The 27,975-nt window shown below is 44.2% G+C and overlaps 1 protein-coding gene across 2 annotated transcripts in view; it reads right to left on the bottom strand.

Moving 5' to 3' along the window:
- The window catches only part of LOC118780204 (ephrin type-B receptor 2), a 74,052-nt gene extending 46,818 nt beyond the window's left edge, over positions 1-27,234 (bottom strand). For both annotated transcript variants that reach the window (XM_036532582.1, XM_036532580.1), the window contains exons 1-2: positions 27,160-27,234; positions 17,856-18,540 (exon numbers count right to left, since the gene is read on the bottom strand). In XM_036532582.1, coding sequence (XP_036388475.1) covers positions 17,856-18,540; positions 27,160-27,222 — 748 coding nt within the window. In that variant the 5' untranslated portion in view covers positions 27,223-27,234. The remainder of the gene's footprint in view (positions 1-17,855; positions 18,541-27,159) is intronic.
- Positions 27,235-27,975: the final 741 nt, after the last annotated feature.

The following is a 27,975-nucleotide window of genomic DNA, read 5'->3' as shown; positions in this document are numbered from 1 at the left end:
CATGGCCCTGATGGCTAGTACAAAACACCTATTTGGCTTTTGTGTACATGTGCATGAGTTTGAGAATATATCAATGCCCACAAGCATGTGTGCATCCGTTCGTGCACGCATGCACAAGCATGCTGTGAGTGCAAGCACACCTGTGTGTGCAAGTGTGCATGTATATGTATGTGCGTACAAGCACATATATCTCTGTATACGAGTGGGTCTCTCTGCATGTGAGTGTGCTTATCTGTAGAGGTCTGTGTATGCATGCCTGCAAGCATGTTTAGGCTAACACTGCCAATCTTCCTACAATGCATTAAACTGGCCCCTGGGCCCTCTCAGTGGAGTTAGAAGGGTGGCAGGATTGAAAGCAGTGGCTGGAGTCCCCTCAGGCCCTGGCGCTCCGTGGGCAGGAGGTGCCAGGCAAGCCCACACAGACGGAGGGGAGAGACTGGCGTCGCCTCTGCCTCCTGGCACTGGCACATCGCACCGCGGGAACCTGGACAGCCGCCGTGGCGGAGCATCGTCATTGGTGACGGCCAGTGAAGGGGCGCCCCCGAGGAGCAGGCGGTGAATGGCCTGGTGCAGGACTTTCCTGTCACTCAATGCCCCGTAGGGAGCCCGTCAGGAAAACAAACAAACAGACAGAGGAGGGGTAGGAGGAGGAGGGGGGGGTTGCATTTTTTGGAGCAAAACCCAAGGGGGTTGCACTTCTTCTGCAACAAACAGGTTATCTCCCCTCCCTCAAAAGGATCCCCTGCCTCAATCTCATTCATTCACTGTTAAATAGAAGTGACCGACACCAGAAATAATATATGAAAGTACACTTCAAGTACACATACATGTAAAAGATCATGTAGTCAAACCTGTGACTACTGATAGCAGAACAAGTTGCAACTGGAAATTATCTTAAAAGATTAGGGTCACTTCAAGATCACAAATGGGAGGCTGTACAGCACACATAAACACACATACACACAACAGCCTCACTACTAGTTTTGTTTTCACAAAAACTGTCTCTCTGCCACATAAGGTCGCTTAATGCCAGCGACGCGTAACAGAATTCCCCAAGATTTTTATCTGCGCGGCTGCCTGTGACAGGAGACTGGGGGATTAGTTTCGGGTTTGAGACTGTGGGATTAGCCGGCAGGGCTGGCCCAGGCCAGGAGACAGAGGCCCTGCGGCCAGTAAGGGAGCAAGGGGGCCGGCAGACGACAGTCGAAATGTGGAAATACGAGGGGCAGAATTCCAAGAGCCACGCTGAAGAGATTTCCGAAAATGGAGGGGGGGAAAAAAAGGAAATTGGGGGGTAAATCCAACAAGTGGAGTCACTCGCAGACAATCTCAAGCGCCCTTTTGCTGAAGTGCACGATTTCCATCAGTGCGTTACGATTTGAATAAGAAAAGGGCTTATTTAGTCTGAGCGATGAAGGGAATTTAAATGTGTAGTCTATGCGCGACTATGCACTGAAAGCCTGTTTTCAGGCTATTTGAATAAGAAGTCCGTTCCTCTCTCTATTGTTAAACCTTTTGTGTGGTAAAAAGATTTAACAACAATGCTGGATTTGCCCTCGGTAATGAGTCCGACGGCGTGTTGGCGAAACGCCGCCTATTTGGTGCGAAAGCCCATTTGGCCGCACTTCCGAAAAGGTAAGGTGAGCCCTCTCCCATGAGGTCCAAATACCTGCTTATCATCGGAACACGGAGATTATGTCAAGTAGAGCTCAATTAGCCAGTGCTTTAGCGGTGCGGGACAGGCCTGCCTTCAGCACACGGCCGATATCAACAGTACCAAAGCACTGACAGACGGATCAGGCCTGTGGTGGCTCAATGGTGACCCGGCATTGAAAGCTGGGAGGCTTGCACATGGACAGATGAAACCGAATCAGGGGGAGAGAGGCCTAAATCAACACCTGTCTTCAGCCTAGTTGACAGAATCCTTTGTCCTCTCTGCACGTGCCTGGGCTTTCTCCACTCTGTGCCTAAGGTAGAGAGAGGAGAAGCCTGGAAACACAGCCCCAGAAATCCCCTACACAGGAGGAGCACATAAGCTTGAGCCTTTCCCTGTTGCATCTCGCAGTTCGGCTCTCGCTTGGCTCCGGGATGTGAGATGGGCGGTTTTGACATTCGCCTGTCAGGCAGGCGTGGTATTTAATGATGCTGCAGACTGCAGTTTCACAGAGTGGTGGTTATGCTGAAACAGAAGTGTATAAATCCAGCAGAGGTGTCTTTGCGGTGTCAGAGCTTGTTTACCTGCTTGCTGCTGATATCCTCTCTCCAAGCCTGGATTTTTCTCCCAGCTTGTTAATATTTTATTGGTCTCAGGTGGTCGACTCTCCCTCCCAGGGGAGCGTTTTTACACTGTCTGCTGCTTTTGTCTTGTGACAGGCAGTTGAGCATATTTATTCATTTAGAGGGGTGCAAATATTAATGGCGTGTCAGCTCCATCTGGGTTACGACACCCGATACATGCGGCTGTTTCGTAAAACTGAGCAGGCGTGTCGAGAGGCACGGTGACACGCTTGCGCCACGTCACCCCTCATGCTTTGATGATTCTCTGTGTTCCCTCCGGTTCAAGTCAACCAGCTGCACTGCTGAAGAGACTGCATTCGGCATTCAGGGGACCATGGGAAATGATCTGACACTAAAGCACGGGAGAGAGATGCGTTATTCTAAGTGACAGTCATGTGTTAATTAGAGGGCATTTAGCTGTGTAGAAACAGCAATCACACAACAGAAATTTACACTCTCGTTTGGGAGGCTAAATTAGTTTAGCTGCGGCCTTCTTCCTCAAAACAGAAAACGTGTGCATGTTTGTGTGTCTGTGTTTGTGTGCACACATGTGCATAGAAGCATGTGCATGTGAGTGCATGTGTGTAAGGGTGTGTAAAAGAGAGAAAGAGAGAGAGAGAGAGAGAGTGAGAGTCAGTCAGCCAGTCTGTGTGTGCAAGCAGTGAATTGGGTCGTTATGTGCAAAACATCTATTGAAGAAGCAGTGTGCGAAAATCAATATGTGGCAGGCCTACGACTAGGAACACGGTCACTGTAACAAAGCCGTCAGGACTTTTTCCGTTCACTTCGATAGTGCTTATTCTAGATGCAGATGTCTCCCCAACGCCTCCCCTGAGTAAACAGGATCAGCATTTACATGGCACGATTAGCTGTGAGCCATTCTGCTCAGCTATCGTGTATAATGAATTTTCCCTGAATATAGAGCACACAATGGCTGCAGACCCCCCTGATCATCTGTCTCGGGTCAATAATGCTAATACCTCTTCCTGTACTGACGGAGCACATTAATCATGGCTGGGCCTCACCTCTGGACTTCAGCACCACACCAGGGGCGGGGCTTCACTCTCATCCTGCTCTCTTATTGGATTATCATACAGGGAAGGAGTGTCACCCACAGCATGACCTGATGATGGAGCGTGCTTAAATCCAACAGAGCCAGCTGGGTGTTATTTAAAAAGCAGACAAATGTCCCAGAACGATAACCTTCAACCACAGAGACGCTTCACAATATCTGGACATACATTTGTAGTTTACCCAAATAAACAAAATAAAAATTCAAATGAAACGAGACCAGCGTCCCCTCCTCTCCTTCACATCTTTGCATCCGAAGGAACAATGAAACAAACTGTTGAGCAGAGTCTACAGCTGAAAGGCCTGTGCACTGTAGTTTAAAAGATCTTAAGAATCCATCAAGGGATATTCCTCTCCACATCCGCTCAAACCCCCCGCTGCCTCTTGGCTTTCTCAAAACACATATTACCTGTACTGTAAGAGACTTTTTCCATACCTGTTTTACCAAATGGGTGCATGGGGGAGCCAAATCAAAACAACCTCACTGTTATTAATGAGGGAAATGCACTATAGCTGTTTGACAAAAGCTACTTTGTAAGACAGGATGCAGGCCTGAGGAGGAGCCTGGCTGGCAACCCTGGCCAGCTGAAATGTTATCACTCAGAGTTGGTGGGAACAGGGCCAGAAATAAAATCACTGCTTCTGTAGCCAGCTTGTCTTCCTCTACCCCCACAGCCTCACCCTCCGCCCAGCCTCTTGCTAACGAAAGCATGTCCTCTGTCTACCTCTAAATACCTCTGGGGAGACAACCACAATGCACCGCTCTCTCAACGACACCTTGCCTGCACAAACATTCTCCCTATCCTGCCTTTATTGCAATTGTCAGCAGGTGGTAAATAGACATGGCTGTGGCAGTCCGTGGCAGGGTTTGCAATAGCTAATTTACTTGGCCTCTTTCTCAGTCCTCCTTTTTTTTAGGTCATTTAAATGTGGAAGCTTACCAGGATTCACAGTGGAACTAGAAACCCTTATTAGAGTATCCCGCCACACTAGGCTCGACACAGTCCCAGACAGGCTCTAGACTATAAGTAAAATGACAAGCTTAGCTGGGCTGAATGGACGGTTCTAATCATTAAACTTCTAATGTTCCAACTGTCAGAGTCCTGGTCTGCTCTCCCTATATACTCCTCCATACTCCCTTGCATAATGCATAATGCACAAAACCACAGCGGCACTGTCAACCATGCTACAAAAAGGTGACATGGAATCACTTTCTTTCTGTGAGTCTTTGTCTTGTCATATCAGCCAGTGTAATGCTGTTTCATGAGTATTAAGTCAAACCAGTCCAGGGGTCAGTGATTTCTGAATAAAATAAATGAATCTACACAACTCTCCTGAGGCAGTTGAATGCTTCCTAGCAATCTATATTCATGGGATCTGTACAGTGAAAGCATACAGTGGGATGTGAGCTGGTGGAAAGATGTAGTCTGGTACAATCATGGGGGATCAGTGAGAAAGTAACAAGATGCATAACTGACATACAGAAAATGAAAATGCAATATAAATCTGTTTAAACTGACTCAATGGTGATACACCAGTATCAGCTCAAAGATGAGCTCCAAATATGAGGCGCCCAGTGATACTACATTCTGAAGCTAATGAAAGGAGAAAAGAACATTTATTTCCCTGCTACAGAGAAAAAAGGGTGGATTTGATTTCCATCTCCAGCCTGACTTATCAGGGCAATTATAGCTTACATCTATTCACATAATGCGGGTATAAAATCAGCCCCACAGCCACCTGCCTTGAGTCTCTATACCTGGATGAAAGTAACTGATGTGTATTCCTCAGGTGTTCAGTGAAAGCTATATTAGGTGGGGGTGCTGGCACTCTTCAATGTGTCACAAGTGTGCGTGTGAGAGCACGCACATGCACGCATTCAGTCTATACTTGTGTGTCTCTAAGTGTGTGTGTGTGTGTGTGTGTGTTTGTGTGTGTCTATACACCTGCATCTGTATTTGAGTTCCTTTGTTTGTGTATGTGTGTGTGTGTAAGAAAGAGAGGAGATTCACACCTCACTCACAGGAAAGAGGTGAAGCGCAGAGGTGTAAAAACCTCATTCACTCCACGGCATGGGGCTGAACAGATAGAGATATGCTCAGCTGATCCCATCCTCTCCCTCTTACTGACCCAACGCTGGACACTTCAACAATAATGCAGGAATGTGGAAATAAAAGAAGAAGACAAAGCACAGGGGCATTTTACATCCCCACTGGCTTTGACTTTGGTGCTTGGTAGGCTGAATAGAATAGGACAGAGCCCTAAACATATTTAGCAGAAGTAAACCACAAAGCCCACCTCAGTAAAGCAATAATAATATACTGGTGTAAAAAGCACAGCCTCGAGGTACCAGGAACAGTTACTTTGACAAGCTTATCTTTGTCCTGGTAGTCAACAACAAAAAAGGAGAAACAGAAATAACAAAATTACCCACTTCAAGTAATTTGGTTTGGTAGTATTCAGCAACTACACTTTCAGACCAGGACGTTGAAGGTGTGTAAATAACATTGTTGGTACTGTGAAAATTAGTTGTAATTGTACTGTACACCTGTATAGTTGCATATATACATTCACACAAGAAAACACACACACACACACACACACCACACACACACGTACACATACGTATGGATCAGTTGAGCTGTGACAGTTTTTCACAGGCGGGTTGTCAATGTAGACAGTCAGCTAGCCTGCACCTGCTAATCCTTTCACCCACGATGATAGGACAGTATATTTAAATCAGGAGGTCAGCCTGCCACCCAGCCATCACAAATACTCACTGACAGAGTTCAGCGAGGCTGATGCCAAGCCAGCAGCTACAGCAGCTGTCCCATTACGGGGGGGGTCGTTACGGTCCCGTCACCCTCCCTGCCCTCCCTGTTGTGCCTCTGTCACCAATCCAGGCGAGTGTGACGGGCGACATCACCGAACTGGGGGTCGCCTGTCCTTACCGCTGCTCACAAGAAAACAAGCAAGCCGAACTCCTACGTGCCTAACCCTATTCTCTGATTCCTGCCCTGTGACAAAAAACCTATCCAATAAACGAACATGTCTGCAGCAGCCTAATTATTCCTCTGCCCCCATGCGGAGCAGTGGGGTCTGTTCGTCTTTTGTGTCCGTACCTGCGACAGGGCCCCCTCGCTTTCACTGTGACAGTGGGGGGAAGAGGAGGCGGCAGGAAATTGAGACATTGACAGGAAGCTGCTGCCGGGATCCTGCTCCTTTTGACACTGTCTGATGTCTGGAGTCTGAGAGGACAAGGGGAGGACTCCCGCGGGCCTTTGATCAATCCGCCGCCCTTCGATGACAACGGGACACCTGCCTCCCATCAAAGGCTGAGCTCCTGTGGCAACAGTGTCGACAGCCACCGATCAACAAGGGGATTTACGCTGTGCTGTGCCTCTCCCGATTCTCTGCTGAGCTTCACGGCCTTACAGCCTTACAAAGGAGCAGCTCCCACCAATTTAAATGGGAGGGATCACGGATAGCCTACAAGATATAGTTTAACTGTAAGATTACAGTTGACTTCAATGCGGGGGATAATGCATCATCTGCAATTCACAGTTGATGTACAGGATTCAGACTGATGTCAGTGTGAGAGATTACATATGGTCAGTATGTTACATATGTAATACAGGATATACTGAGTTAAAGGTGAAAGGTTACATGTAGTCTGCAAGTTACAGATAAGCTACGTGACTCTGATTTATCCGAATGCAACATGTTATGCATAAACTGCAATTCACAAATAAATTGTAGGGTTCTGTCTCAGTTAAATGTGAGAGGTTATGTGCAGTCTACAAGTTACATTTAAATCATGGGTTTCAAACTGATTTAAATGTGGAAGGTTACCTGTACTCTTACAGTATATGACTCAGATTGATATAAATGTGAGAGGTTACATGTAGTTGGCAGTTACAGTTAACTATCAGGCAAGACTGGCTCTCTGGCCTAGGGCCCAGGTTTGCACAAAAACAATGAATGGAAAATAAACACCAGCAAGTGACTTCAGGAAACATTAACAGATTTATTATCTTTGAAAGAAATGTAAACTACATCAATACTCTGACTGCACCCAACCAATGGATTATACTTCACTGGGGAAACTATTATTCACACCACTATTTTAGATGTTCACAAAATAACTTTGCCCTTATCACAAACCTGCTATTAACAACATCAGACACATGGCAAAGGTCAGTTTGTAGAGAGGCGCTTTATCCAAACACACTGACTACACTTTATTTTACCAAATTTCAGTACAGATGCAACCCCCGCTCTACAGAAACAGTACTTAATGTAGCTACATAAAGTATTTGCTGTCTAGAATGAGATTTGCACATCTGCCAGAATTCTCTATGATTTCTTTAAAGCAGCTCTTCCTCTTCACTTCATATGTGTGCACAAACCTATTTTTGTTCATTACACTGTATTTTACTGAATGAAGTACATCAAGTCCCCAGGCATAAATATATAAAGGGAACCAGTTCCGGGCTGTGACAAATTCACTAATAGGTCTCAAAATGTCAGATGAGAATGAGATCTTTCCCTATTATAATACTGGTAATGAAAAATCCTTTCAGTCAGCCCCTGACTGCAGCTTGGCTGCCCTGCAGTGCAGATGTACAATTGCTCTAAAATGGCACAAGAGCAATGGACTGTCTGTGGTGGCGATGATGTGGGCAGCTTGATAACTCGATATTTGACCTGGATGTCTATGGATGACAGACACAAGCCGGAGCATAGTACACAATGTTAATTAAATGTGGCTAAATGTTCAAATCGAATAACCTGTGAATTCGCTTCATAACATCTGCTCTTTTTAGCCCGTGAACCGCGGATCAGTGTGTGGCAACTGTCGTGTTATGAGGTTGAGAAACCCTTGGAGAGACTTCCTCCTGATGCCGCTGCCTGGAGTTAACAGCGCATGACTGCGAGATCGAGATTGTGTGAGAGCGTCCCTTTGGGCCCAAAGCAAACACTGTCCGCACCTTTGTTTGCGAACGCTTATGATTCCAACCCACACGCTTTGTACTGCCCCCAGTGAGCACGGTGGGACCAGAGCCTAGGGCCATTTGCAGAGCGGGTACCCTTCCCAAGGACAGAGCCCAGGAATTAATGTGACCCGTTTTTAATCTAGCCGCAAACAAAGGAACAGCACAGAGGACGTCAGCGATACCACAGAGGAGACCCCAGGATGCCGTCCTTATCAGCAGCGGCCACAGAGAGTGGAAATGAGTGGGAAACCTGAGACTTTAATACGAGCTGCACAGCTCACTGATTCATCCTCTGCAGCAGACGAGCCCTGTGCGATACCCACCGGCTTCATCTCCTTCTTCAAGCTTCTGGGCACATTTCCACACCAGTGTATCTCCGGTTAAATGCTGCTTGCACTGTACCCTCAAGGGATTTTTTTGTTAGAAAAAAGGTACAAACTGTTGTGGTGCTTTTGGTTTTCAATGCACATTTTAAAAAGGTCCTCACAGAGATGTGCATCGCGCTGCCTTCTGCAACAGAGACAAGAGCCCGGTGGCTCTTTCAGCTTCACCTAAACCACCACCTCGCTTTGGCGCTACGCGTGAATTCGCCTGTCACTGTTTACCCAGAAATATCTATATCCTCGGCTGTCCAAGTGCCAGCGTCGCACTTAACACCACAGCAGCGTAAGCCGCCTTTGTAAACGTCCTCTTACTCCTGCCTCGGAGCAAATGGTTCTCTGAGAGAAGGGCTGCGTTCAGCTATTATCACAGTGTGTCACCAAACTGCCAGGCCTCCATTTCTGCAGGACGCAGGGCAGGAGCAAGCACACTCCCTCGCTCTCACTTCCCCTCCATCTCACCCACTCTCTCTCTCTTTTAATCTTTAAACACCTTCAGCGGTAAAAAAAAAAGAGACATCAAGGGGGAAATCTTTGTAAGAGGCTGGCTTTCCCCTTTTACATTCCATTACGTTATCTGTGAGGCTGACAGGGCCTTCCCCACACATTTGTGCTTCTGCACATGGAGGAGGGCAAAGCTTTTTAAAAGCCAACACGCCTACCACTGCATTGCAGCATCTGGCATACATTATACACACACACACACACACACACACACACACACACACGTACGCATATATGCTTTTACTTGCTTTCTCCTTTGGGTATCACATATTTAATTTTTTTCTTTATTTTTTATTCCATTATGTTTTCATATTTTATGCTCTTTTAATATGTATTTTATGTTCTTTTCATATGCTTAACTATGCATCCCTACATAAAATGTGCTATATAAATATTGTGTGTCTGTGTATATGTGCGCCAATTGTTTCAAATGTTGCTAATTTTATTTCTAAGCACCATATCCATTGATATGCATGTTGCTTTATTTAATATAGACCAGTCGTGTAAAATAATACAAGCACAGTAAATGTAGCCAGTGGTCAATACCGCAAATACTGGATGTATGAGTCACAGCACTACGTTAAGGTCCTTCTTGTGTATTCTAAGTTGAAGTGCCCCATCGATGATCTTCCCACACTGAGATTGAATTACAGCAGTTGATGTAGCCTAACCTGGAGTTTTGTCTGTGTGTCTGAGTGTGTTTGTTGCCTGGGGATTTCCCAGACCACACTGCTCAGGGACACTCACGCATGAGGAACAGGAGTCTTTCCAGGCATTTATCGATTTACATCCTGGTACATCTTTAGCGAATATCCAGTTATAAATGAATTTTGACCGTCAACTTTAACTCATCCTGTCAAGAGCAACCAAAAAAAAAAAAACAAAAAACAAAAGTATATAAAAAAAAGTTTTTTTATATGTCTGTAGGTTAGTTTCCATATTTTACAGATTGTTTTGAGTGGTATTCAGTGACGCTGTCTGGAGATATTCTCCAAAGGCCTACCCTCTGCCAGAGGCTGAGATACAGCTGCTACAGAGGCCATTATCCAGAGCTTACCTTCTCATTTCACACAGCCACCCTATCAATACCGATGCCCCACTGCTCTGGAAGTGTTTAAACCGCCTCTGAAGGTATTGAGGAATGCACTCAGCTTATAATTGCTGACATACCTGTTCAGATGAGTCCTCAGACCCTCTTTCAGCAGCAGCCTGGAACTGACTGGAGTCTCAAACAGGACACAAATCATGGAGCACAAGAGTGCCGATTCTGCTGGACCTGTTCCTAATCTACCCTGCTATGCTCTGGTTCTGGTGGTTGTGCAAGAGGCCCATTCCCACTTCCTAACTTGCATTGGGGCTCCTGTGTGTGTTGGTGCTAAAACTTCTAAAGGGGGTGAATGATCAGTCTGGACACCAGGCTTACTCAGACTTGATCCAGGCTCACGTGGGGTGTAGCTCACCCAGGGTGACCTGCACCAGATTATGTTGCACCACAGCAAACCATACCGCACCACTCCAACCCACACAAAACTGCGTCTAACTGCACTGCAACACACCCAATCTTGTGGAGCCACACTGTACCATTCTGAACCATACTTTTCCACACAGAACCACAGGACTCTGCACACACAGAGGATAGATTAACACAGCCCTTTTCTGAGTGACCTCAGAGCAGTGGGAGGATTGCCGAGTCCCTCACTCCTATTATCGCATTGTGCAGGTGATGACCCCTCTAAGAAAAGCACAAACTCTTCAGATGAAAGACAAACATGCTCTCTCTTAGCACCCTGTCTCATCTGCTGGTATACTAAATCTACCTGGACTGAGAGGAATCACAGCCAGAGACACAAAAAAGGACAATCATAGCTCCCTCGCGCCCCAGTGGGTGTGCGTGTTCATATCCTACAGCACTAATCTTGCAATAGCTTGTGTTACAGACAGGAACCCCATTTTTTCAGTTTCAGGCCTGCGTGCTCTTATTATGGAGCTGTTATTATCTATCAGGCACTACTACCATCAGCATTCAGTCCTGTATCATCTTACCTCCCTGCATTGGAGAGGAAAGCTGGACAATCATTACACAGAAAGACCCTGACATCCCTCCCCCGGTCACTGTTGGGATGGGAAGCCCTGCCAATAGCCTGCCATGTTCTATCAATAGTCATCCGTCTAGCCAACTGAAAGATATTTTCATCTATTATCCTACATATGTTTCTATTCTGCTGTTTGCTTCCTTTTCCACTGTTTTCAAGGAGTGTTCCTCCATCATATTTTCCTGGGGTCACAGAATAATTTTCCAGTTTTTCCCTATATTAAGGTTTTCTGTTATTACAGTTTCTGTTAGAAATTGTTCACTGTCCAGTGCTTTGTGATGATGCAGTGATTAAAATGCATAACTATGAGTACATTTTGGTTGATTGGTTGATTGATTGATTGACTGATTGACCCATTAGGGCTCTGGCTATTTCCGAACTAAAAGGGTCTCTTTTCAAAATCACCAGAGCATGTGAGGAGACAAGCATAATTCAACATGCATAAGTTCTCTGAATCCCAATTTCCATCTAAGAGTGAACACAGATTCTGTGCACGGTATTAGAGGGACTCGTTAAAAGCTCAGCAGAAAAAAAGTATCCCACATCACAGCCCCCGGGGGCAACATGTCACGGAACGAAAGCTAAAAGGTAGCACATTGCTAGCATTCAGTAATATGTACGTGAGCAGGGCTGGGGGAAAAGTTAGCCGGCTTCATAATTAATTCTGAGTGCATAATTGAAAGGGAGGTGTAGAACGCAGTGGTTGTCCTGTACCGCTGCTCTTGGCGTTTCTGCAGAAGAGTGGGAGTGGAGAATTTTGTTTGCCTCTTTCCAGGAACACAAGACCCGGCTGCCGCGAGAAAGGGCTCGCTCACTGTCCAAGAATCAGGAGTTAAAAATACAGTTGGCAGCTGCGAAAGGGGGCCATGAGGATCGGAGGCTGCCTGGTGAAGCGAAAGCGCTGTCATACAATTATCATGGCTCTAACAGAATGTCTTGTTGGGTCAGCATCAATGAGGTCATCTCAACAATGATGACTTAACGGAATTAAAAAAAAACCCAAGGGCAATCCCACGCAACGACAGGGGATAATATAGCCAGCTGTCATATAAATTTACATTTTACATTTAAGGCAATTCGTTGTCTTTATGCTTCTGAATGGGCTAACAATCGAGAGCTCTCTTCTGGGTAGGAAATCTACAAAAAAAATCTGTTATTTCTGTTTCTGTTTCCCTTTATGGGCACTGCAGTAACAGCCTCTCAGGGATTCATTAGTTTGATAATGCCCATTAAAACGGGGTGGGGGGGGGGGGGGTTCTCTACCCTATCCCCCAGCCCTCCTCTGCACATTTACAATTAGTCAATTAGTACATTGTCATTAGAGAGATGGAGTGATGGAACTAGGGATACAGAAGAGCCAGCCTTCTGTGTATTTTGGGGGGAGTGGGGGGATTCCAGTGCTTTAACTTCTCTAGACAGGAAGGTATTAGCAATTTAGATTCTGTCAGTGGCAAAATCCAAGCCAGAATTATCTCCTGGTTCCAGCCATCCTACTGTACTCTTTTTTCATATAATCATGCCTGTCTTTACCCAACACCCACCTTCCCTCTAAGCCTTGCTAAGTCTGCTCATCTAACGTTATAAGTCACTGTGGGATTATGCTTCCTGTCAGAACCGCCCAGACCTGGCTGAATAGAGTATACTATAACGCATCTCACATGCCCCGGATCAAGTGAAAAGTACATAATTATCATCATTACTTCCTGTCTTTAGACTATTCCCCCCTTGTCTTTGTGAGAGAATTAGCTTTGGATATGATATACTTACAGAGTGGCAAGTCTGTAGATATGATGATATGTGCATTCACTTTCACTTTTTTGTGATGAACCCTGAACACAAAAAAGAAAAGACTGAATTGCACTGAATTACACTCATACACAAACACCACCCCCCCCCCCCACACACACACACACACACAGATTTCCACATAAATGCTTACTTAATAAAATATATATGGGATTTCTGCCATTGCTTATGTGTTTCAGATTAACCCAAAATATCAAAGACAAACACATAAAGGAGAGGGGTAGGTAGAAGTGGGATATGTGGAGAGACACACGCATGCAAACTCTCACCCACACCCGCAAACACATACACACGCACACACATTCACACACACACACACACACACACACACACACACACAGAGGCATATTAAGAGAAAAATGAGGCCTCTAATGTGCAAGTGAAACATCCTTCACTCAGGCTCTCACAGTAAAGAAAAAACGAGAGGAGAGAGTGTGTTATTACTGTAGGACTTTCTGACTCTGGGGACAGTGGCAATGCTCTGGGTATGTGCTGAGAGCAGAGAGGGTGTTTCTTCCCTCTCATTAGCTGAGCGTGAGGCAAATGTTTGATTTTCCTTCAGCGGCAAGAGACTTCCTCCCGCCACGACTGTGCAACTTCGCCAAGTGTCTCAACACCACGTCGCTTCCATGGCACCTGCAAAACGCTGCTGCAAACACCTCCTTTCTGGGGTCTTTTTCCAGCAACACTGCCTCATGCAACATTCCACGATAATTCAACTTTGTTTTACAGATTGTACTGTATATAGAACACTGAACAGTTAAAGGAATTTCTCAGAGAGTCCCTCCATTGACTGAGTTACGCCATGACTAAATAAACTTCGGCGTTGTTTTCACAGAACGATCCAAACATTTTGTTCCACCATATTCCTCAATGCATTCTGTAACCACCATTAGCCTCGGAGATGTTTGGAAGCACATGGATTTAGTTTGGACATGTCATTACATTAGATGTCTGAACTGCAGTTCCAAACTCAGACAGAGATAAATTCTGACAGAGAGGACACCGTGCTTTAACCACACAGCAGGAACTCCTGCGGAGAGGAGCTGAGGATGGGGTCACACCGCGAAACACAAGACCTAACCATTGTTATAGTTTGCATATTAGAGATGAACATGGTTTCTATTACATAATTCATCTAGTAGGTGCTTACATTTCAAGAAAAAAAGCAAAAACAGACAGGCAGAAATCTAAGCACCTCACGAGACACACAACCTCAACAACAACCCAAAAATTCCTCAGTTTTTCCTGGAACACAACCTCTCTTTCTCAGGCATTTCTGCTGAAAGACCTTGGAAGAGTTGAAGTACTGTACATACAGGGTTTCACTGGGATCAAACACAATGTGGTAAGGAAATGATTTCTGAAGAAAAGCTTGTGTTTAAAGCTGAAAAGAGCCTGCCTGTTTTGTAAATATTTTGACATGTCTCATGTAATCCTATAATTATTCTATGAAAGCCAGCAAAAGGTTTTCCTTGATACTGGTTGTAATTACATGTTGGGTTACGGTGGCATTTGAACAATATGATTTCAACTGTTCACTGCATTATTAATATTGTGCTTTGACAACACTTTTATTCAAAAGACTCGTGTTTTCCTCTATGGCTCCATAATCCATATTCTGAAAGAGGATACTGTGATTCTCTCTGAAGCAGTCCTGAGAGAGCATCTCTCATAAATCAATTCATTACCAAACTATCAGCATTTAAAAGGCATTTACCACAAACCAATTTGTAATGCTGTCTCATGCATCTACAGAATGTCAGCTTTCCCTCAATGTAAGAAGCACGGAGGAATGAGTCTATGACTGTCCAACATCAAAGATGGGAACAATGAGCAGACATTACATTTAATATTACAACATATATCAAAAGACAAAATCATAGGTTTTTAGGGTTTTTAGCTCTCTGACACACGCAAGCATACACACGAATGCTCACACTGTGGCCTCCAAATTGATAAAAATGTAAGTGCACAATATTTTTGCTCAAATAAATTAAAATATGGAAATATACCCCCTCTCGCCCCCCCATGCTTCGTATGTGAATGCTTGTTCCTTCGGTAGGAGAGAACAGGTGGTGGAGCTGGTAAGAAGGTAAGAAGTGAGAAGAAGCGTAAAGTTCGCTGTGAAGGACAGACACGCAGTCAGGCGACCCTGATCGACAGCCCCGGTGGGGTTTGGCGAGCTCGTCAGCACAGGGATGCGCTGCAGTGTGGCGGGTTTCAGGACAGGGAGATAAGAGAGGCATGCGAACCGCAGTTAAAGCCAGCCACTTCACAGTACTGTCAGCTTTATCTCCATCTCCCAGCCTCCTAATTGAATTTTGATCATTTAATTGCCTGCTTGGTTTAAACAAGAATGCGCTGTGATTGAAAAACACAGCACCCCTGGGATATATGAATTCATTTGCAATACGAAAGGAAGAAAAAAAAAATATAAAAAGAAAATTACACGGTCAAAGACAACTGAAATATTTTTAATTATTTAGGGATTTCAATTTGGAGCATATTAACAGGGCACTCTGCGGACATTCAGCACCGCTTGTGTGGCTGCCATCCTCGTTAGCGATCATTAAATGAGTAGCTAATAGCTAAGTAGCCCACCCCCTTGTATAACTGAACGCCCATATTTCCGCCCCGTGTTTCCATGGCAGCTGGAGACTGCTGTGTAATTACATCATCCATTATGCATGCGCCAGGCAGAGGTCCGGGCTTGTTGTGCTGTCTGTGTTGGTCAGGGCCATGTCTCTGAAGGCCATCAGCAAGCTGGAGAGGGTGACTCCACATGCCGAGGGAACAATACCGCCCTTTATTTAATGTAACGACCACTCCGCAGCACTGCTATCATTATTACTATTTATTTGCTCATGACATTGCAGGTTTTAAAGGATCCCTTGTGTAGGGGATGTTCAGTTCAGGTCCACTGTGGCCCATTGTAGCTGCACGCCAGTCAGAAGCGGTAGAAAAGAGAGATGAATGGTCTTCCCATGCAAAAAAATACAAGACAAATAAGATGTCTGTAGATCTCAGACAGACACATACTGGCAAGTTAAGTTCTAATACTGAAAATATATTCCTGTGTAAGTGTAGATACAGTTATATATGCAAAAAATATGTGGAAAAACATAAATGTGCCTATGTCTGTTACCAAACATCCTGCAAAAAGGACTCTTGGCACGGCAGCAGAAGTCTCCCATGAGTACCAGGGTTTTCCATCTTCAGCAACACAAATTCATGTTAAAAATGATTTGCACATTGAGGGACTGCCAAATTTTCAGTATGACAATAGTCTTTGATGTACCTAGAGAGCAACGATAGTATGTTAAAATAATAACTAAAGTCTTATTAACTCCTGGATTCCACCAACCTTTGTCCTTAATTTTCACTTACCATGCAAGTGTTGCACTTTTCAGAACAAATTATTTTATTTTTCATTAATCTTGGGGATTGCTGAACTTGCTTAACTGTATTTGGGAAGAAAAAAGCCAACACACACAAATTTATTTGAGCTGACTGATTCCAGGGGAGGTGAATAATATTCTAATTATTCTACTTATTATAAACAAGGGGAAAAGGGTTTATTTTCATATGGAAACTGGAAACACATGAAAGACTACATGTGCTCTACTGTGTAGGTTATGATACATAATAAATTACTCTCAAAAGGCAAAAGGCCTGCAGTCATGACAGACATGTGTGATTAGAAGCCCAAAACCAAGTCTACTTCACAGTGCACCTCTGTAAATCAAACACAAAAAAACACAGCAATTCAGAATTCATGTTTGAAAATAATCTGTATACATATGTATATTTCAGGGGGAAAGAGGGTTGAGTACATTTTCAAAATCTGTTCACTTTAAATGAAATGTCAGAATTTAACAGATGGAACTTTGCTGAGGCACAGGTGTTGTGGTAAGTGATATTCACCAGCGCCCCACTTTTGAAGCCAGGCAGAGGAAACCCAGATGTGAGTTAGTGAGTTACGATCTCGAGCTGTCCATTGGAAAGACTGTGTACATGACATTTTCCTGTTAATCAATCAGGCTAGAATAAGGTTCTTGTTTCACGATGACAGGATGATAAATGCACTATGGCATTTGGAGAGAAACGGTGTGACATATATTTTGTGTGTGTTTGTGATTTTCTGTCAAGAGGCATGGACCTGCCAGGTGACATTAAATAATTACACTGGTCACAACCAACCAGCAGGCCAATCCCTACTCATATCGTGATCACACTGACATTTTAGCCATATTTTAGGGCACCAATGGGCCACAAACCTGCCTTTTTATAAGTACACTATATTATATAACAGTATTCTTGTCCTGAACACTGTCCTCAAGCACCCTGATAATGAAACATTAACATACTTTCACAAATTATTTCCACACAACACATTAAGCACCTGATGGCATCAATGCCAACACCTTCAACTGTGAATACAACTGGGAAAGAGAGAACACATAGGAAAGGGACAGAGAGGGCTCACAGGAAGTGAATCCAGCAAGCTCACAGCAGGGCAAAGAGGGAGATGATGATCAAGCTCACAGGCAGGTGATAAAGAGAATTCACAGGGGAGGATTCAGAAAGAGAAAGAGAGCAAGAGAGACAGCTCACTTCAAGGGGAGAGACAGATTTCACAGGGAGAGATCTACAGAGCTCACAGGCAGGTGGTGTCACCAGGCAGTAAGGGGACAGAGAGAGAAACAGGGGCCAGTAGTCCTTACCTCTACAGACCGTCCCGTTCTCCACAGCCTCGTGGCCGGCCTTGCACATGCAGCGGCCGATGGGCACCATCCACTCGCCATCACCGTTGCAATATAGCTTGATGGGCACGTCCACCTCTTCGCCGTTGGGCACGCACACGCCCCGCGCCGCCACCAGCGAGGTGCTCTCCGCCCCCGACAGCGTCTCCTGGAAGATGGCCCCGTTCTGGATCACGCGGGGGCACTTCCTGTAGAAGACCCTCACGGCGATGAGTGACATGCAACCGCCGTAGTCCTGGAAGGCCAGGTAGAAGCCCTGCCGGGAGACGGGGCCGAAGCTGCGCATCTCTGTGTTGATCTTCATCACGCGGCCGCCCAGGTCCACCTGTGAGAAGCTCTCGTCGGCCGCGATGGTGTCCACCTTGATCCAGGGGTTCTCCATCCAGGCGGGGGACACCTTGTTGGCGGTGTCCAGGTCGGACTCATAGTAGTAGAGGTTAAAGGTCTCCTTGCAGGAGCCGGGTACGTTGGGGATGCTGCTGCAGTCACGCACGGAGAACTTCATCTCCACGTGGATGCGCTGGGCGCCGCGGCGACGGATGTACTTGGTGCGTACCCAGTTGTTCTGGCTGTTCTCGAAGACGTTGCACACCTGGTAAGTGCGGATGGTGTTCATGTTCTCATCGTAGCCACTAACCTCCTCCCACTGCAGGACAAACAAACACAAACAAAGTGTTCAATAAATCTATTCAGTCTTGATGTGTAAAACCACTATGCAAAACTACCCTTTTCTACACTTGTACCATAACATGTCCTCTTTATTCATTTACTACAATATATTGAGTTTTGAACAATTGTCACAACATGTTGAAGCACAGTTACATGGGGGAAAAATGATATTGAAACAATGATTTACTTCATTTTGGACATGTCACACATTGACATAAGAATAGCACTGCTGGGGAGTTTTCCAATCATCGCCACTATGTTACCAAGCAACCTTATAAGAGTTGTATCCAACACTTACACAACATTCCAACTGACATTCCGGTCCAATAGGCATTTTGTTTCTCCGTAGAAACAGTGCAGCAAATATGTAAACCGTCTTGATTTTTCTAATTCTTTGATGGGATTCAATTCATTACAAGCTCTTCTCAGTTTCTCATTTCGATTAGAAGTGTACTGCAGCCTGATCTTTCAGGCAGATTACAGGAATTTTAAGTACAAAATCATACATAACATAACATGATATCTTGCAGTTGCTTTGCCACTGTTGTATCCCATGTGGAGAGGTTGGCATCTGCGTACTCAACAGTGCAGTCAGTCCAACTGAAACTACATACCAGTATTTTGCTTGGCTCACAGCTTGAGCTGGGCCAGTGCCTCAGAAGGATTTGGATTATTTATATTTCACACAAAACAAAAACAGGTGTGCAACTCTGCTTGTTACACATTTGTTTTTTGCTGGGTCTACTCTATTTTCGCTCTCTCTGAGACATGTTTCATCCCAAAACTTTCATTCCTGGTACTGCAGAAGCTCAACACACCCTTTTGTTGCATGTAACTGTGCAGGCTGTTCTTGTACCAGATGAAACTGTCAAAAAATACAAATAATCATCTCATGCATCATTTCATGCTGTTGTTCTCATTAAAATGGAAAAAAAAAATGTGATTTGACGGTTGGGGGAAAGTATCTTCTTACAAAATGCAATCTGTTAACAAAGACCTTAGGTAATGGGAGATGTCAAATATCAGTGACCAATTCGCCCTATGGACACACACACACACACACACACACACACAGTTCTCCTGATGGCTCTGCTAAATTTTCCCACCCAAATCCTACTTGAGCTGAGAAACCTCGACTTGAAACAGCATGCAGCAAGACAGCCTTCACCTTGACTCTTACTGCTTGGGACATCCCAGCCCCTTAACCTGAGTGGCTCCTCCAGATACACACCATCTCCAATCTCTCAAAGCCTATAAGCCTCAATCAATCTCCCTCTCTGACTGTTTCCCTCTCTCTTCACCCCCCCCCCCCCCCATTTCCCTCCCTCTCTACCTCTCCACATCAAAAAATGCTTTATTGGCATGACTGTTCAGATCACCATGTTGCCAAAGCAATTAATATCCAACACATTTAGAGCATTTAACTTTAAAAAAGTTCCCACTCTATTGTGCTCCCCTTCTCCCCCAACACTCTTTCTCCACCTCTCTCGTTTCACTCCTCACTTCACAGATGACATAATTCCCTAAATTAGTCCCTGCTTAACGAGGATTTTGACAAGAGAGAGGGAAAGTCAAAATCCAATTAAGAAATGAATTTAACACTTTTTTTCCAGACTAATTGGACCAGCCTTTATCCTTCTTTTGTTCTGTACTCTAGTCTCACAGTTATTTTCTGTATAGAAAGCAATGTGTTGTTAGGGATTCATACCACTCATTAACAAAAGAAGTTTTAACACTGAAATGCTTTTTTTCCTTCATTATGTGTTAAATATATCAGCAAATTAATATGGAACAAACAACCATGTAGTTTGTGAATCATGAAACAGGCCATTAAAAATAACAACTATAGGTCCACTATTTGAGTTGGTCAGCAAACAAAGATACATAAATAAGACCTGAAATTTTGTTCACAAATGCTTTCAAAAAGGTGGCAACATGCTGGATGCTTCACCCTCCAAACTGCCCACACTGGATTAAGGTCATGAACTGTCACAGAATTAAAGGAAGAATGCTCTTTTTGGACATATCTGGGTGTGAGATCCTCTTGTTCTGAAAGCCGACCCGTTTTGACAAATCAAACTGAAATAAAACCACACAGAGCGCATAGATTGAATGAGAGAAAGATGGAGAGACAGAGGGGACAAAAAGGCTTCACACAAACAAACTTTAATGGAGGGGCCCCTGTCTTTAGCAGACCACAGCCTTCCCTGACACGCTTTGATCACAACCAGTGGAGAGAACCTAATGGACCATAATAAGGGGCCAGCCATCAAGTGCAAAGTGTGAAATTAGAAGAAACGTCTTCATTTTCACAGCTTTTTTTCTCGTTGCTGCTGAAGTGCAGCTATGGTGCAGTCATGTGTTTTAAGTCATGGAGGCAGTGGTGGTATGTGTGTGTGTGTGTGTGTGTGTGTGTGTGTGTGTGTGTGTTGGGGGGGTCAAGGAGATTAAGTGCTCTCTGATTAGGCTGGGAATTACAACGCAAACTCTTTCTTTCTGCAATTATTGCTTCAGCTACGCTAGTACGGTGACCTTCAAGCATTTTTTTTTTCTTACCATTCAATAAGCGCCCAACTGGGTTGTGTGGGACTGCCATGTAGTGGGGTGAGTCAATCTACAAATTGCTTCAGAACAAAAAGTGCAAGTAATGAATGCAGAAAATTGTGAGACAGATACACACACACACACACACATACACACACACTAACATATACACGCACAAACACACACAGACAAACACACATTCACAATGCATGACGTTTTTTAATCAGTGAATGAAAACAAAATGTGTTAGTCATGAATAACTCGGAGGACCACCTGATGTCACCGCTATGATGCCCTGTCCTTCGAATTGAAAACTGAATGTACAGAATATAAAGAGAGCGGTGTGCTGTTTTCAACACCATGGACATCATCAATACTTTGGAGGTCATGGAAATTAATGGAAAGTTTCGCACAAGAATTGCTTAAATTCCTTGCTCATGGTAAAGAAAAAATAACTCATACTGAATCTGAGCCTGTCTCTGCTTTGCTTTCAGTTTTAGTAGTAGGTATTTATCAAATTAGTATGCCTCTGAATCAATGGTTCTTATTCCCACACTGCATACAATACAAAAACTAAAAATGAAAAATTCATCTTCAAAAATTAATCAAATTGCCATTCTTCAGAGTCATTTCAATGCGAAACCCATTCTGTGTAGTGCATTGTGCAGTTATGAGAGACACGCTCCTCTATAATGAGGAGCAACTAGGAGAACACAAAGAGCACAGAAAGTAACCTCCAGTAATGATGCAGCATTGAGTACATCGGGGCAGGGAAATCAGAGTCCCATCGCTGTGTGCAGTCGGTCACTGTCACCTTGATGTGTGTGGTCAGTGTGTCCTTGCCCTTTGTGGTCGCAGTGATTTCCCCAGTGTGATGTCAATGGTCTTCTCCTATGTGGTCTCTGTGCCCACAGCCATTGTGTTGTCACAATGGTTTTCCACTTTGAGGTCAATGTGCCCTTCCTCTGTGTGATCGCGGCACCATACTTTTTCCTTCTGTGGTCACTCTGGTCTTTCTCTGATTGGTTGAGCACTGTCCTCTCTCTGTGGTCCCCGTGGTTTTCCCTGGTGTGCTCACTGTGAAATGGTCCATTGTGGTCACTGCGTCTTTGGGGGGACCTAGCGCATCACAGAGAGGAGCTTTTGTGTGGGGAAGGGGTCTATCTGCCGTCTTTAAATTATTGCTGAAAGGGTTTAAACATTGATGAGCCTCGTTGTTGTGTTCTCATGCCACTTCCTCTTCCCACCATCAATTCAACTGAGCAACAAGGCCAAGAGAGGCTATTTAAGGAAGCATCTGGGTACTGTATATGGAATACTGGAAGAGACTGGAAGAATTACCTAACGCCGGAGGTGTTAACTGGAAGTTTTAATAAGGGTGCCGTCACTTGCCGATGGACAGCTCAGCGCACTACATCAAAGAGAACCTTCTGCACTTTCACCGAGTCCTTTAAAATCTGTGGGGCTGGCAGTTTTGTGTAATGATGCAGTGTTTACTACCATTAGAGTTCTCACTCAGCCCAAGATTACATCTCAACATTCTGTATGTTTCCGCCGCAAGCGTTTGCTTGTTCATTCAGCGCCATTTGGTGCAGCTATTAGCGTGACATGTTTTTGGACCGCAAGACATCGCGTGACAGATACGACAGAATGTGTGCACGTATGATGGAGACAGAGACAGACAGAGAGAAAGCGAGGGGGGGGTGGAATTTTTGTATTTACGCACACTGAACTGCATGCATTCAGATGTATTGTTATATTTGGATTGCATTAAACTAACATGAATGGGTGGCTGTGATCATCTTTTGTTTGTCGTTTTATTTGTGTGCGTGTTTGGAGGGGATGAAAGCATGCCTAGTCTAGTGAGATCTGACAGTAGGCAGATGAATGAGAGACCACCTGTTAATAGATCATTTTTATACAAACGTTTATGACCATGTGTCTTCTACTCAATAACAGATAAGTATACGAAACATACTGTACTGTAATGTCGTACTGATAAGTATCCGAAACGTACTGCTAAACTACTATTTAGCAATATGTACAGTAGCTGACATGGAGGGTATTCATTTTTGAAGTTTCAACTATTATTTCTTTGTTATTATTATTATTATTATTATTATTATTATTAAATCTCCATTTTTTCAAGAAGAGATTACACATGAATTCATCACAGTGTTTGATTGCAAAATGTTTATTGTTACGCAGAGAGGTACGGGAGATGGACATTGAGGTTCAAAGGATTCCATCAGTGACCTGGGTGAATAAACTATGCTGCACTGTGGTAGCAGAGAGCAGGCCCCAGGCTGGGGGTTGTCCAATCCACAGTTGCGGGAAATCTATCAGAGGTAAAACATTAGTCCTGGGGGGACATGGGGACAAACGACGACCTGTCTGAGCAGAGAGGCTGGCTTACAGAGAGAGAGAGAGAGAGAGAGAGAGAGACAGAGGGAGAAAGAGACAGAGAGGACGCAGCAGGAGGGACTCGTTTCTGCTCCAGCTCCAGACGCGGCCCACTACTGCAGCGGTCAGCTCCACTTACTGTTAGAGTCCTCTAATACACAGCATGTGAAGTCAAATAAACAAAGGGCCCTAACCCTCCTCCTCCGCTGTCTCGCAAGACTAAAAGAGCAACATTTACTTTTATTGCACTTTTTTTTTTCCTTCCTTGTTTTATTGGCAGTGGTGAAATTTGCACTGAAGGAACTAGGATACAAACCAGAGAGTTACAGGTTGGATTCCTGGACACTGCTGTTGCACCCTTGAGCAAGGTTCTTAAAACGAGCTACACCAGGTTATATCACACTCTATAGATGGATACTATTTAAATGTAAAATATCTTTGTGCCCTGAATACAGGTAGACAGTCAACCACATGTAGAGTTTTCTTCAGTAAAAACCACATTCTTTAAAGTACAGTAACTACAAGTGGCTATATAATTACAGTGTAAGTCATTCCAGGCCTGTGACATGTCTGTTAGGGAATGTAATGAGACGGGATGGCAGTGTGGTACAGTGGTTAAGAAACTGATCTTCTCACCCAGAAGTTACTGGTTCAAATTCCAGATGGGGAGCTGCTATTGAACCCTTGAGCAAGGTACTGAAAATATTCAGCAAATACCCAGCTCTGTGGCCGTGTGTGTATGTGTGTGCATGTGCATGTATGTGCATATTCTGTGCGAATCTTCCAAGACAGCCAATGAAAAAACAAATTAATTATAGTGAGGAGAACCTAACTAGTCAGTCCATCCATAAGTGAGCTTGCTTATCAGGACTCTGTAAGATTTTTGCCAGTTAACCTGCAAAATGGTAGCACATCTTCCATCAAATGGAACTGTAATATTCCTCAGTTCTTAATGTGCAATATACCACACAGACCTTTGGTTCTGAGTAACAGAGTCTGTCATTTCCATGGGGATGTGTCATTAATGCCACCTGTTTAAAGTGTCAGTGTGACATTTTGAATTCCTCAGTAACTCTTCCGATCATAACCACAAAATTGACTCATAGGCACAAAATCTGAAAAATAAGCACAGCAATGGCCATGTACCCAAGACGCAGTACTTTGCTATCATCTCATCAGAGGCAGTGGTATTGTGTGTTGTATTCAGAGCTGCGTGCAGTATTTAGTTTTGTAATCTTGTGTTGCAATGTTTATCTGATCTTGCTGATGGACATTCACTGAACAATACGCTTTTGCAGGCTCACCCTGATCCTGACTATGAAAGACACTGGTGTTCTGGAAGCCTGGAGCATGCAACGTATAAGAAAGGGCCCTTGTCCTACTACTCTGCAAACATACACTTGCACAACAGAGTCAATGCATTCAATCCCGTTGTTCCAGTCAAGGTCAGGAAAAGTGGCTACAACCACAGCAGCGATGAACCAGTCCTTTACTCTGGGGATCTCTTCAGGCGGGACCATGAGGGGCCTATTGTCCACATCTTCTCTTCCCATTCATGGAGGGAACACAGAGTGTAGGAAAAAAAGGGAAAAGTGCATTACCCAGGCAGGGTTGCAGAATCCAGTTACAGCACAAAACTCCCCATCCCCCATCGCACCAGTTAGCACTGGTTGTGTCTTTATGGAACACAGTTCCACCTCATCTTGCTACTAAAGCTCAATAAAAAATACATCAGTTGTAATTACAGAAATTGTGTTCTCTTTAACACATCTGTAAATGCTCCACATGGAGTGTCCAATCTAGTCCAGAGTTTAGGCAGTCAGATCAGCTCTGTGTTCAAACATTGCAGAGCCGACTAATGGGAGCAAAGAACAATTTCGCTCCCTGATTAAATATCCATGCATATTCCACCCCCACAAAGAGCTGTGGTCTGCTTCAGCTTTAGCATGACAAGGGCCTCCTCATCTCAGCTCTACACCTACAGCCAGAGAAGACTTTTCAAAGTCACGTGACCATCTAACATTAGGGCAGTGGAGCATGATGGGAAACATGCACATTTACTGTTCAGAAAAAAAGTCTGTACTGTGCAGTGCCAGGACATACAAGATCTATAATACTAAACTGGTGCATGAGACAAAACACCCTGGATTTCTGCCTTAAAAAGGCATGACATTTATTATGGTTTCAGCACAGTTGTCAACTGCTTCATCTTTGGGTCCAGCAGAACAGATGGATATTTCCCCAGAAAGATTATTGATTGAGTTTAAGTTACAGATGAAAGTCGTGTTCCCCAGAATGATTACTGAAAATTTCAGCAAAGTGGTGAGGTGAGATTGTAAGGCACTGGACCGCAGCAGAGTGGAGAAGAGTGAATGTTATTCCCCTTAGATTGGATCCAGAAGCCAGCAGACAGAAAACAGCCCAGTGTTCTGTTCTCTCATATTGATTATAGCAATCGACTGGCGAAGAGGCTGCTCTCCCTGTGCTTACCGTGAGGACATTGAGCTAAATTATTTTTGAAAAACTTTGAAGTTTCATGATTCAGACCATTGTGGAAGGTTTTAGTTTTGTAGTTTCCTTTCTTTAGCATGTAGATATGAGGGACATTATATCTAAACAGTCTCAGATACATGGCACAGCAACATCAAAAATTAAATGTATGTTCAGTGAATGATGTAGTTAATATGGTTCATTGAACCTTAATTTTGTATCAGCAAATTATCCTACAACATACTCTCTTCTGTCTCACCCTGATCTGCATTTTTCATTCCACATGTGAACTGGTGTATGTGTGTGTGTGTGAGGGTGTGAAAATGTGTGTTCACTAATATCCTGTTCAGAAACTGAAACACTTGAATAAACTTGTGTTTCAGGCTTATGAGGCATTATTGATGTCTTCCATACGGATTCAACATTTCTGAGTATTTGACACAGAACACATTAACCCAACAACGGTTTAAAACAACATGGAGACACGTTGCCAGGTCCACGTAAGGACCTGATAAAATGAAGCTGTGATACTTTGTAACGGTAAAAGGCCATTAAAATCCAATCCAGTTAAATGTGGGTTTTGAGGAAACTCATTATTGGAAAAAACTAAACCAGCATGCATGAAGAAACGTTAAAGCATGAGCCACATCCTTAGGGACCCTCTGATTCAGAAAGTCACATTTAGCAAATGTATAGAACTAAATTTGAATCAAAAGCATGGCATGTCAGAGTCATTATCAAATCCTCTGTTACACAGCGTGATGAAGACAGAATGGATTACGAATCCTGCTCCTTCCACGAATAGACTTATTTCTAAAAAAGATCTATCATTGCCACTGCTCTCACCATATTTATATATAATGGTTGAAATGCTGTGATGGAGTCAGAACAGTGCAACACGCATTCACACTCCTCCACGGAATCCACTCATGTAGAGTTACACCACAGCAGATCCGTCTTCTAAGGCTTCATCTTAAAAGACTGGTGACCAACAATTACAGATGTGGCAATTACCGAACATTCTAGAAGTAACAGGACTCATTTCTGACTCATCCTTAGTCAGCTGTTGAAATTGCAAATAAGAATTGTGCGCCATGAATTCCATAACTCAACCCATTATTAACCCCAGAATGAAATAGGAGCTAGTGATTTGACTCACCCCTGATGAAGGATACACTGTCCAACCCAACTCGGCTGTCGCTGTTGTGGAGTCCATTAACATTTCTGTAGAGGAATAAAGAAAAGGGTTACTATGTGGCTTATACTTTATCACAGGCACACACAATGAAGAGCAGAGCCTGTCCATTCATTTCAGCAGTGTCACTTTGGTGGGATATCGTCTGCTACATATCACTGATGCCTTTCACACCACACTCCTGCTCACAATCTTTTAAATGGTAATATACAAAGAGGTCACAAAAGGGATACACTTAAATCATGTTAAGTCAGCACCCTGAACCCACATGCTCAACATGCCTATTCCCTTACGAGTAGAACTGGTGCGGCTGAAATGTTTTACATGTTAATACCGGATAGGTGTCGCATGAAATTTGTGACTAAACCATGATTGGCCATTGGACAGACAGGAAGGTCGGCATCATGCGCCGGTGCCAACCGCTGAAAATAGGGTTTACTGTTACACCCTGTATCTTCCGGCCAAGGAGCCAGGACTGTCTCTGACAATTAGCTTGCAAGTAACCTGTCACCTGTGATTGCTCCCCAGTGGGGCTTTAACCAGGCCTGAACTCCATCCTTCCCTCCCCTCTCTCAGACCTTATCCTTCCCCCCTCCCCGAATTACTCTTAGTTTGACCTCCCCCTCTCCGTCATCATAATCCACTCCATGGAGGCCTTGACCTGTTCTCCAACAGCAGCCAAACCCATAAGTAGTAAATAAAAACAGCTCCTGAAAGTCTTTTATCTGACTTTTGCAGGGGAGGAACATATCGATTTTTTAAAAATAAGAGGAACACAGA

Source organism: Megalops cyprinoides, chromosome 7 (assembly GCF_013368585.1).
Source record: "Megalops cyprinoides isolate fMegCyp1 chromosome 7, fMegCyp1.pri, whole genome shotgun sequence".
Lineage (NCBI taxonomy): Eukaryota > Metazoa > Chordata > Actinopteri > Elopiformes > Megalopidae > Megalops > Megalops cyprinoides.
The sequence above is the reverse complement of the archived record's forward strand: the minus strand, read 5'-3'. Positions and strand labels throughout refer to the sequence as shown.